Here is a 12,344-nt window from a genome sequence, read left to right on the forward strand (position 1 = left end):
AATGACTCCACAGCACCATGTTTTCAGAATGTGAGTCTTTTCAGTTCTGTATCCCCCTGGTCTCTGATATCCTTTGGATGAAAGCCAACAAAAGACCTAGATGCGTCACGCTTTCTCGCACAGTCCCAGTCGCGCATTAGCTTCTCCCCGGACAGCACTCAGAATGGGCGGGATCGTCAAAGACGACCCAACCCATCATCGTCACGCTTCCCGGCCTCCAGATCCTACCTCAACCGTGGCCTAGGTAACCCATACCACCAAGCCGGCTCTTCCCATCTGCTCCCCTTCGGTCGAGGGTCAACCCAGCAGGCTCCGCTTTTCCACAGTGCCACTGACCAATTCCGGGAGGAAGACGATGAGCAGGAGCACGAGCGGGAAATTGCAGATTACTATGCTCTGCAGCGATCGCGGAGAAACTTTGGTGCTATTCAGATGGAAGAGTCCTCAGAGCTTGAGGGAGACGAAGGAAATAATAGCACAGAACATTCAGCGGGCTTGGGTCAAGGAGGGGGGATAAGAAGCTCATGGCGTGGAGGAAAAGCGAGCGGAGGTCTTTCACGGAGGACAGGGGTGGAAACTCTGCATGAACAGGAGGAAGACAAGGCTGATGAAGACGACGACGGAGCATCCGCGAGTAGCAAGGGAAAGAATAAAATGGTAGATATTCGCCTCGAAGATTCCGTACCGAATGATATGGTAAACCTGGACAACGAAGTACCTTCCGAATTCCGCGATGATAGTGCTCCGGATATCCAACAGTTTCGACAGTCGCCGTTGGCAAACGATGATTATCGGACTGGTTCGTCTTTCATTCCCCAGGAAACCGATAAACAAACATTATTGGACCATCCTCGACCCCCGAGCCCCGAACAGTCAGAAGCAATTGCATCAGCAGTGTATGGATCGGAGCCACCAATGCATGATACGTTTTGGGGTCATTTATTTCTCCTCTCTGTGGCTGGTCTTTTTGCATCAGCTTTCATGGTCTATCTCCATACATCGGAACCGTCCAGTAAACCTGGACTGGGGGATACGATTTATTCTACACTTCACGCCTCTTTTTACCTCTTAGGGACTTATACAGTTGTCTCGATCTTTGTGTCCCTGCTGTGGCTGGCACTTTTGAAATCATACGTTCGACCGTTGGTTTACGGAATGCTGATTGCCGTCCCGGTTATCTTATACTCCTTTGCCCTTTACTCATTCGTATCAAGTTTCAAGGGCTCGTGGCATGGCATCAGCGTGCAAGACAAGGTGATGCGGTGGGGGTCTTTGGTCCCAGCGATCATGGCAACGGGTTGGGTGTACTCTGCTTTCAAAGGCCGCCATTCTACTGGAAAGGCCATCAGCATCCTCGAATTTTCGTGCCGAATCCTAAGTGCCAACTCGCCCTTGCTCATTCTGGGTTTTGCGACCTTAGTCGTTATCGCTATCTGGACATGGCTATGGATTCTCATGTTCACTCGTGTTTTTCTGGGGGGACATTTGAATAAGACCAAGTCTTCGTTCATAATCAACCCGGAGAGCTGGTGGTTGGGAGCTTATTATATTTTGGTGTACCTCTGGTCCCTTGGGATCATTGCCGGAATTCAACGCTCTGTGACGGCAGCCACCGTTAGTCAATGGTATTTCCATCGCCTCGCGGTTCCATCGATTACTTCACGGCAAATAGTCCCCGCAGCGCTGTCTTTTGCCGTTAATACGATGTTTGGAACAATCTGCCTTTCGTCATTACTCTCTCTCCTCATTCGGCTCCCTTTAATTGTTCTACCCCGGCGCCTATCATATCTGATATCTCTCGCGGCGTATTCGATCATTCCTACGCCAATTGCTGCTTTGACAAACTCCCTAACTCTGACGTACGCTTCCATCTTCACGCAACCTTTGACTTCCTCCGCCCGAGATCTTAGCCAGCTAACCTTCCTTGCACCTTCATCTGCCGCGACAACCATCCATCCCCGCTCATTCGCGAACAACTCCAGGAACGAAGCGCCTACTTTGGTTCCCTACCGTCTTGCTAAACTCCTTCTCCATGCTACGCGCTTTATCATGTCCCTTGCGCTAGGATTCGGAGGTTGGGTCTCAAGTGCCCGAAAGCTTCAAGTTTCCGATGGCAACAACACCCTCCGTGGCAGTTTATACGCATATGTCGTGGGCATGCTTGCCGGAGCAATTGGATGGGGAGTCCTGGCGGCGATGGAGGGTGTTCTGGCCTGTGTGTTGGATGCGGCGGTGGTTTGTTGGGCGACCGAGGTCGGGACAACGCGGAGAGAAGTCAGGTATTGCCGAGAAGCAGGGTGGTTATTCGGTGGGACCAATGACCGAAGTCGAGAGGAAGTCTAGATGAATTTGATGATTTTCATTGCATGGCGATGGGAGTCGTTTGCAGTACCTGACACTCATCCCCGAGAAGGGGACGCGGGCTCGTCGAGAAACATTATCGACAATACCTGCCCCAGAGTATTTTCTTTTTCTTTACATATGACTTTTTGAATTCGGGGTTTGGTGATATAGGACTGTCAAGTTAATGCTTTCTATATAGCAGGGAGCCTAGGAATAGAAAAAGGGCGCTCATTTCTTCCTTTAAATCTAGGATTGATACTCCGGACCCCGTACTCACCAATGGTTTGATGAAAGACAGAGCAGCCCGCGGCGTGTCTTGGCATCCGTAACTTTAATCTCACATCAATTGTCAACTCAACTTCACTCTTCTTTTCTCTTCACATTCGGTTCTACGATATTTCCCTCTGTCAGCAAGGTTAGAAGCTCAGCAATCGCCCTAATCCTTTGGGTTTACCGTGTTTAGTGACCCATATAACTAGCACCTATCTCATTCGGAATGCTATAGTTCAGCCTGCAACAAGTTATTCTCACCATGCTAGTTAGCCCCTAGCACGGAGCTGAAAATTGGTTCTGCTTCATCTTTCAATCCCCATTAAAACAGAAGCACTTGGTCATGTGCTTATTGATGAAGAATCTCCGAAACGTTATACCCCAGCTCGTACAAGACTTTCTCAATATCCAACTTCTTTTGAGGCAGAGCTACTTCTCAAAGCTCGTCACTTTTCAATGGCAATTGAAAACTACCTCCAGAGTCTTGTTTGGTCTAACTTTGCATTCACTTTACTACTACTATCATCTTTTTTTATCTACAGTATTCCGTCCTATATCATCACTACTCAAAGCTTTCTTGACATTTAGAGCCGACTCTTTGATTACACCATGAAAAGACAATTCAAAACCAGTGGCTTGGAGAATGGCACTATAACAATACGCAAGTGAAGGGAATCTACTTTAGCAGTTCTGCTAGCAGACTAGGGCTCCTTACAAGCCCTGCCCGTCCTATAAAGGGGATCTCATTCTTTTCATTTCTTCGTCAATTTTATTCTCTGCTATATCTATACCAATCATCCAGCCTGTTTTGGCGTCTACTCATATGGGAACGATTGTACCCTTTACTGCAGTGCTAAAGGCTAGCTTGCTACAATGAAGCCCTACTGATTCTGACTAGGTGAGCTCAGTGATTTTCACTTCTCCTTTATTGGGATTTTTTCTTCAGGGTCAGCCCTCTTTCAATCGCTTATTTTTAGCTTACTGTTTTTTATTGCCTATCTTCTCATGACTACATATTTGAGCAGTCAGCTTGGAGATGCCGCAGAACTGAATCTCAAGATAGTCGAGGAATATAGGGAGCAGATATTTGACTATGTGATGTATTTGTTTGAGCTACTGGGGTTCTTGATTCAACAAGCAATAAGCCCTTGTTATTCTCAGCAATTGGGCCCCTCGTTTGAAGCTGAACTGAACCCGAAAACCTCAAAATTTAGATTTGATTGTCTTTTGGAAGACAAATATCCTATCAGTAGGATACTATTCGCTGCCTGATGCTTTGTGTCCGAGCGGATAAGGTAGCTTTAGAAAGTGCGCCAATATTGTGCCATTGTCGGTATGATTTTTCTTTAAAGAAAGATAGTGTCGAAGGCGAATCAACCGAACGCCCATCGTCCTAAATCGTTCTGGAATCGCCTCGAATTATTAAAGAGCACAACATTTTGATTCCCTAGGCATCCGGTACTAGGATGGGAACGCTACTAGGGCATACGGCACATTCGATTTACTGATGAAATGGATTGTTTACGCTGGCTCGCGGTTAGGCCAAAAGGCCTAAATTTAGTAGGTTGATACTCTTTCTCCTTGCTACTGACTCGTGAGTAGAGCAGACGCTCACGAGCGAAGAATTTACTCGCACGCTAACTTGATTTAGATCTCCGCTCGTCAACTGTGGAACCTAGTCTTCCCCATGATTCAGGGCCTGTGTGCTGGCTTCAATAACAAGGCTCCGTGCATTGTTGTAGCTGAAGAGACGAGGAACTTAAATGCACGAAGAGGTTTCGAAAGCTGCTCTACGATTCTACATCCGGAGAGGATGACTGCACAGGCAACGGGCGGCCATTATTATCTCATGTCGTATGAGGGTGTTTTATCCGCTACGGCATAACAGGCGCGCAAGTGTTCGCGACAGGCTGCCTAGAAGGCTCGTTTTTAGTGCACAAAGGGTGTTCCGCGGGGCTTCGTGGCCAAATTAGTGTGACCAGTGCTATACTCAGAGCTATTACGATGAGCCTTGAGCCAAAATTTGAGCAATAAGTATATGATGCGCATGCATGGAATGGGCCACGACGAGAATGGAGCCGACATATGTGGTGAAATAGCTTATTCTCGCAGTGACTGCTCTGTACATGATTTAGCAGACTGGCAATTTGAAAAATATGATACTAGTCTCTACTAGTTTGGGGGCCTAGATGGGTGCGGTAAGCGTACGCGAGAGCCCTGGACGCTGGAGCCCTAAGTCACGAAAGAATAAAATGGTACGGCCAGCTTTGCTTGAAATTCCCCAGCTTTCTAACATTTGAATTTAGTACTTTTATGGCCGACCATTCTGGAGCATCACTACTGCCCATCTACGTTGTGACAAGTAGAGGCTCATCCCTCAAAATGTGCAAATAACAGCCATTACAGGGCATGCAGCAGACAGCTCAGGTCCAATATATTCTGGGCAGGTTATCATGGCACCTTACATGATTCGCTTTAAATGAATTAAGAAGAACTACACGACGCAGATTTCCCAAATATTCTTGGGAGAGACGGCACTATCCTAGAAACTACAAACCATCCTCATAATACCACAGACTTATTTTCACTATATGAGCCATCGAGCCAGGATATCACGGAATACAACTGGTTCGACGTTATTTCAGTCACTGTCGTCAGAAAAACTAGCTTTGTAAAGCCATTACTGAGCGCTGAAACAATAATAGGCCTAGAGGCTAGCCAGTCAGTCCGACTGGGTGTTGTTTTGAATGATTAATACTCTTGAGCTACAGATACCAGGCGCCTTAGTTACAGATCTCTATACAAAGACTAAGAACTTCTTGTTGTATTTCGGGAAGGATGATCCGAGGCAAATGACTGGACGCGACGCCTTATGAATTGAGGGAACGAAAATTGCCCTCAGTCAGGGGCTGCTGGCGATTCAGACAGGTCCAAATGAAGCCAACCATCGCTGCTGCATCACAAACCTCGCAACCGCCAGGGCTGCAAAAGACAAGGAAATCCTGGCTATGTTCCTTTGAGGCGGCGTTCTTCAAAATGAAGAGTTAAGACGGATAATCTTCATAGTCATCGACTGCATCAGACTATAATGCCCTTTTACTCTGTTTGCAGACGGGCTGAGACTTGGGCCACTCACTTTCGGATACCCCCAACACAGGGGTCATCGCTGATACCTCGCGCACCAATCCTGTGGTCATTTCTGGACTTCTTCCTAACCTCTCCCTAGGAGGGAGAGTGTTTGGTGCCGCGAGCCAATTCGGCGCCAAGTCCTTGTTCTAGGGTGTTAGCAATGCACTTCCTTTCTTCTTCAATCAAAATATCCAGTGTTTCAGAGTCCGCAATATTTTCTTCTTCCCATGAATCATGTGGGCATCCCAGCCTACCCAGTAGACAAGATACTCAATTTTGTTGTAGCATTTGCATCTTTTGAGTATTCGCTCCATTAAAAATTCACCCTCACCTTCATGTTTGTTATACAGTTTTAACAATGAAAGATGGAAGACAGGGTGGATGCTTCAGTACTGAGTTTCTGACAGAGCTGTAGACTATTAGAGCCCCCCCTAATCAGCATCTTCGTAAGGAATTTGGGTAGGAATCGCAGCAAGGGAACACCCTCTCATTGTGGCCATGCATGTCGTGGTCGAGTGTTTGAGGCTCTAGTTAACTAGGGCCAGGCCTTCCTCTGTCCATCTTCAAGTAAGTCACACTTTGCCAATCCGTTTCGCATTGAGATCATATCGGACGACATTGGGACTGAGGCAATTCTTGATGATCTCTGAAGTCAATTGATACTGAGGTCTGATTCCCGGTTTCGGCCAAATCCAATTTTCCGGTGCCGCCTTGGCGGACATTTCAACGTCAACCTCCATTGCAACTCACCATCGTCGTGACATCTTAAAAGACAATTGATGCACTCTTAATGGATCAATAATTGCTAGGAAAAGTGATAATGCCAGTGATTTCTGATGATGTTGACAACTAGTTACTGGTATCAACAAGACATACATCTTGTCCCCAAGAAATCACTGAGATAGAAGAGGTGAAACCTACCTGAATTGGCAACTAATCAGGGAGTGACTAATGGCTGGTTTATAGAGTGATGTCTCACTGTTGAGTGTGGAGAAGACTTTGTTCTTAATATCAAGCAAATCTTAATAGGCATCATATCTTGAGTGCTGCAGACACCTTACAAAGAGACAGTGGTGTTTCTGTGCAAGCCCTACATCTGTTAGGATTTGTTCTTACCATCATTTGAAAGATTCAAATCTTGACATCTTGTCATTATCAAAGTTGCTAGTTCAAGTTCAGACTCCCACACCAACCCAATCTGGATCAACTCTGGAACCACTCTCTCATTTCACACTGAACCTGTGTCTGTCTGATATGTGCTACATGAACATGGAGCATGTGTTGTTATGAGACTCCCAGAGAGCAGCATGAGCCATTGATTTGATGGGCTATTATGATGTTGTTTGCCTCACTAGGTTCATGCAGCTTGCATGAACTATGAGAGTTGCTGCCTGCACTGTTTAGTGGCATGATCAGTGTGGCACTATCATCTGTATCTGTGAATTCTGATCCTCTGCCCTTCTAGAAGCAGAGATGGAGAGCTCTTCACTGCCTAATGCAGCTGATCCGGAAACGGCACTCAAAAAGGCAAACATTACTCCTCTCTCTCACCAACCCTATGCAGCGTGTATGCATGTGACAGAAAACATGGCAACTCCTTCCAAGGGTTGGAAATATATTTTAGTGTGCGCAGTGATACCTTGTGATCTTCTAATATCTAGTCAGCCTTACCAGTTTGGCAGCGAACATTTGCTCAAAACTTGTGGCGCGGTTTGATAGTGATGAGGCTCTTCACCTGCGCCGGGTTTCTGAGCTCTGAGCACCCAAGGATTAGCTGAAGCCTGGATCAGTAAGCGGCACTCAGGAAAGCTTTGCCATGTTCTCACTGATCAGAATGTGCTCTGACCGCGCTCACCAGGCAAAACACCAAGGCGCGCTCCAGTGCCGCAAAGTTGCAGCATGTAGTTGTGGGCAAGTTTGAACTGGAGACATACAGCTCCGCCTTCCCTAGGGCGCATGATTCTGAGCTACTTCGAGAATAAGGCCGCCTTGTTTCAAGTTCCTTGCTAAAGCTGGTTCAGGAAGAACCTTTCTAGTGCCGGTCGCTCTCTGGCGGCACCGTCTAGGAGGATGTACCAGCATTGAGCATTCCAGAATCCGAAGCAAGGCTACGCCTATGCCCTTTTTCCGGGTAATAGCATCAGAACTGGATCAACACGTTGTTCTCCCAATCTAGATACCATCACCATAGCTGCCTACTGCGCAAGAGATATCCCCTCGCCATTTGTTTACGGCGCAGGCCCTGGGTGCCGTCAGGCTCCTACGGCGACATTATTTTTTTTTTCCTCGCCCATAACTGGAGGCGACAGCTCTCAGGGCGATACAAGCCTCATAATGAAGATATAAATTGAGCTTCAGATCCTTCTCAATACAACCCAGACATCAACACTAAAAGAAATTTCAGAGACTAATCCATTCGCTTCTAACTCCCAAACCGCGATCTAGACGTATATTCGAAACGACACAATGTATGTACCCTAACAATGATTCTTCGTTTTGGTTTTGTTTGCAGAGCTAATCTCCTGAGCACAGGTGCAAGTGGTATTACGTTAACGTTAAGGCTGAGGACTGCAAGAAAGTCCCTCCACACACCAAAAGGACCAAGCAGTGGGACACGGCGAGATGCAACAACCCGAAATACGAGAACTGCCCAAACCTCGAGAAAATCGATGATATTGCTTTTGTTGCCACCGAGAGAGGTACAGCTTGCTCTAAATGTCGCTAGGAAACATTGGTGAGTTCTTGGTATACATTTTTTGAGTGACAATCTAAACCTAACTGTCCGTTCCTCCAAAGATCGAAATTCAGGCTTGGCCCGAGGCCTCCCAGGATACGGCAGGGCAGATGTGTGAGAGATATGGGATGTTTGGCTGATATGCGGAAATCTGGACACTCTTTTAATTTCTATGGGAATTGATTGATATTGAAAGCTGCGAATGTGTGTTAGTCACTGTTTAGATCTACAATTGCAAACATGATTCTTGAGAAAAACGTAGCGAACTCTGATATTCTACCATGATAACAAATCCAGAAGCTGATGATTTATGTTTCCTGTAGGGCTCGGCCTGTGTAAGATGCAAAAGGTTAGCACCTATCGAGTATGCTGGAAGAAAGCCGAATCCTACCTTTAGCAAATTTGATGCTTTCAGCAACCTCACGTGCAGTTGTAAACTCTCCGGCCCAGCATTTTGCAATGACATCCCCAAGCACTATATCCTTCACATCTGGATATATTCCCTTTTTGAATAACTGCCCAACGTCATAGCCACGCTTGTCGTGGAAAGGCATCCTCGATGTGGAAATTTCATAGATCACAGAACCTAGAGTATGAAGCTCTGCCTTTACAGTGCAAGCGGTCCTTTCATCGTCATCTGGGTGGCCATAATATACGGATGAAACTACTATAGGCTTTTCGCCATCAATCCCTGAGCCGCCGAAATCACAGAGTCGAACGCGTCGTGAGGAATCAAGCAGGATATTCCTGCCTACCAGATCGGCATGTCTAATACCAAGATCATGGAGATACTGAATAGCATCAGCCAGGTCATAGGACCATTGAAGTCGTTCTGTTAACGATGCATCGCCGCCTTCTTCAAAATACGCCGTGAGGGAGCCATGCTCGGCGCGCTCAAGATAAATTCCAGAGTCATCATATCGGAGACACTTGATGATATTTGGATGGTATCCTTTCTCTTCAAAGCGAGAATAAATCCTTTTCTCAATCTCAATCTGCGCGTTTGCTTCAGGGGTGGATCTGGCCACCTTGACAACCCGGCTCGGATCATCAGGCCAGTAGTATAAACAACCAACACCGCATACTACCAGCCTCTCACCGTCAGGGGGCCCCTTGATAAAAGTCTCCTGTACGAGCTCGTCCGGATCCCAATCAGAAGGACAATCTGTTAGGTTTCTGACCCTGATATATCCTTCAGGGGTCGGGGGCAGTTTGTTTTCAACGGGTGGATCAACTGGGCTTGAGACGGGTACAGCATCAGCTGGTGCGGGAACCAAATCGGCCTGAGTCATAATTCCCTTAGGAGGCCGGGACGACGGTGTTGTTCTTCGGTTGTGGGAATGTTTGAAAAGCGAAGGTCAAGATAGTCCGCCGGCTGTAGCTGTGTTTTTGATAGGAGCCTCGCCAAGAACCCCTGATATTGTTTCACGCGAGTAGAACGGCGTCTCTGACGGGGGATTGCGGGAATGACGATGGTAGTGGGTAGTGACGAGAGGAACTGTTTTATATCGGAAGACAGAATAGACAGTCGAGTCTGAAGATGAATGATCAAGGACAAAATAAACATAGATCAGGGGGCATCCCGACTCAAATAGGCGTTTTGGACTGTTGGTCTCACTTTTGCTGACTGGTTACTGCAAGGATCGCACCAGAAAAAGAAAATATCAATGCTTGATGCGCCACACCAACTCTTTGGCCAAGCACCCCATTGACTGCAAAGAGGACTTTGAACCATCCTGGGGCCATGAGCACGAGGAAGAGAGGACATACCTGTTCTGACTGCGGCTCGATGATGAAACCCAGCTACCCCCGCAATCGAGCAAAAGAGGTGCAGCTTTGATAAAAGAAAACAGCCAAGGGTCAAAGTCGAATTCAATGTGGTGTATGGAGTAGTTAAATTTCACTCCAATAACTAACTAGTTATGAGAATTGTGACAGACCTTTTTAACTGCTGGTTATGACTTGGTAAAATAGTGTTGGTTATTGTATAATGTACAGTACCTGGCAAAGCTGAATGCCCTAGCACTCTTTAGTGATGGGATCTTAACCGAGAATATCCTGCACTCAGGGTCTATTTATGGGCATTACTGTAAGCAGGCAACGCCCACTTGACCATCCAGTCTGATTCCAAGACTTCCTTTGCCGTCAGTCGTTCCTCTGGACGAAACGCCAACATTCTGCGAAACAGGCAGCGAATAGCCGCCGTTTCCTCCTCACCAAACAGCCCTGCTCTCGGCAGCTTTCGGCGATACTTTTGCACATGCTCCTCAAATGCCCTGTGAAGCGGTGGCCAGACCTCCCGACGCGCCCCTCGGGCCCGTCCCGTTTCATCAAAAAAGCGCCTGCGGGCATCCCAACTCTCCCACCAGCTTTGGGGCATGGGTCCAAGGACGTCGATCTGCTGAGAGGCTAGGTCGTCAGCCGTGGTGAATTCGCTACTGAAAATCGCGATAATCTCCCACACCGTTAGCGCTAGGGTCTAGATATCTGCTGCAGGCGACAGTGGCTTTTGGGGTTCAAATCTGGCTTCCGGTGGCCTTGTGGGGAGGGGACTGTGGCAGTCTTTCCCGGGTTTGGGATTTGATGCTGGAGTGGCCGCCCCAAAGTCACTAAGCAGCACATGGGTGTCAGCGACGGAGAAGTCTTCAGCGTATTTGCCAAGATAGAGAGGTATAACCGCCTGTTTAGGGGCGTTGGGAGGAAGGGGTTTGCCGTGACGTTCGGTGATCGGTACTGTCTCAGGTTCTCCGTATTTCTGGTAGAACTGCTTGATCGAAAGCTCATTGATATTCGGGGCTGCTTTGGCTAGGACATTGCGAAGATGGATATCTATGGGATATATTAGAAATTCTGGCTATAAGAGGTTCGAGTGAGGTGGCTGTCACAAACCACCATGAATATAGCCTTGTGAATGCACGTATGCAACCGCCAGCGTGAGACCGGCTGATAGGGCCCTTGCAACATCAAGAGGGAATAGGCGACTGTAGGATGCATCCTTGAGATTGCACTGTGCAAGAACCATGGTATAACATGGGTGTGACCCATTGGGGCCTTGCAGCTTGAATTTATCCAAGGGAGTAGGAACCGAATCGAGCCCTCTTATCTCAGAAGATGAATGGATGGATGAAGAGGGCGAAGTTGACCCCAGGGAAGAAGAGAGGACACGGAGGACTCTGGCTTCATTCGAGGGAGAGCCTGCACTTCTAACCTTGACCGCAGCGTACTTTTGGAGCCGAAGATCCCATGCCAGCCAGGTGGTCGAGTAGCCTCCAAAGCCCAGCTTGTCGACGACCTGGTAGCGGTCATGTAGCACATCGTCAATCACAATTGGGTGATAGCCTCCAGGCCGGTATCTTTCAAGGGACTCAGCACCGTCAATCCAGTCGTATTCATAGTCAAACGCATTTTGATTTTCGGTTTCTTTACTTGGTGGCACTGTTGAAGAGGAGGAAGAGAAGTTCCTCTGGACAAGTTGGACGGCTGGGGAGAAGCGAAATCTATCACGAAAGCTCGGGCGGCTGAGGTGCCAGATGGCGGGTGCCACTGCTCTTAGCCAGCGGGTCGTGAAAGGCAATAAGCAGCGTTCCTGGGTCAGATCAGGAAACAGAACAGCCATGCGTCTCATAGTCATAGAGTTGGGGTGAAAATAGAGGTGAGAGAGCCATGTTGCAGCAACCAACCATGGAGTCTGTCACCAGGCTGCAGGTCACGGATGATGGCTATAAAAAGAGACCAGAAGCCATAGAAGAGCTGAATCCGTTCCATATTCCAGTTACTGATTCCTTTGAAGCCAGACCGCCCACACTGGACACACTCTTTTTTCCTCCCTCGACTCCATCTTATACACATAATAGATAAAATACACATC

General features: G+C 47.6%; 3 protein-coding genes across 3 annotated transcripts; 1 reads left to right on the top strand and 2 right to left on the bottom strand.

Moving 5' to 3' along the window:
- Window positions 1-17: 17 nt before the first annotated feature.
- Window positions 18-2,343, top strand: UREG_03182 (uncharacterized protein; the record flags this gene model as incomplete). The annotated part of the gene is made up of 2 exons (XM_002543619.1): window positions 18-30; window positions 245-2,343. The coding sequence occupies 2 exons, from the start codon at window positions 18-20 to the stop codon at window positions 2,341-2,343; spliced, it is 2,112 nt and encodes a 703-aa protein (XP_002543665.1).
- A 6,441-nt stretch (window positions 2,344-8,784) lies between these two features.
- On the bottom strand, window positions 8,785-9,768 carry UREG_03183 (uncharacterized protein; the record flags this gene model as incomplete). The annotated part of the gene is made up of 2 exons (XM_002543620.1): window positions 8,785-8,807; window positions 8,868-9,768. 2 exons carry the CDS (start codon window positions 9,766-9,768, stop codon window positions 8,785-8,787), a joined length of 924 nt encoding a protein of 307 aa, XP_002543666.1.
- Window positions 9,769-10,955: 1,187 nt separating this feature from the next.
- On the bottom strand, window positions 10,956-12,092 carry UREG_03184 (uncharacterized protein; the record flags this gene model as incomplete). The annotated part of the gene is made up of 2 exons (XM_002543621.1): window positions 10,956-11,305; window positions 11,366-12,092. 2 exons carry the CDS (start codon window positions 12,090-12,092, stop codon window positions 10,956-10,958), a joined length of 1,077 nt encoding a protein of 358 aa, XP_002543667.1.
- Window positions 12,093-12,344: the final 252 nt, after the last annotated feature.

This window comes from Uncinocarpus reesii, genomic scaffold (assembly GCF_000003515.1).
Source record: "Uncinocarpus reesii 1704 scaffold_2 genomic scaffold, whole genome shotgun sequence".
NCBI classification, from domain to species: domain Eukaryota; kingdom Fungi; phylum Ascomycota; class Eurotiomycetes; order Onygenales; family Onygenaceae; genus Uncinocarpus; species Uncinocarpus reesii.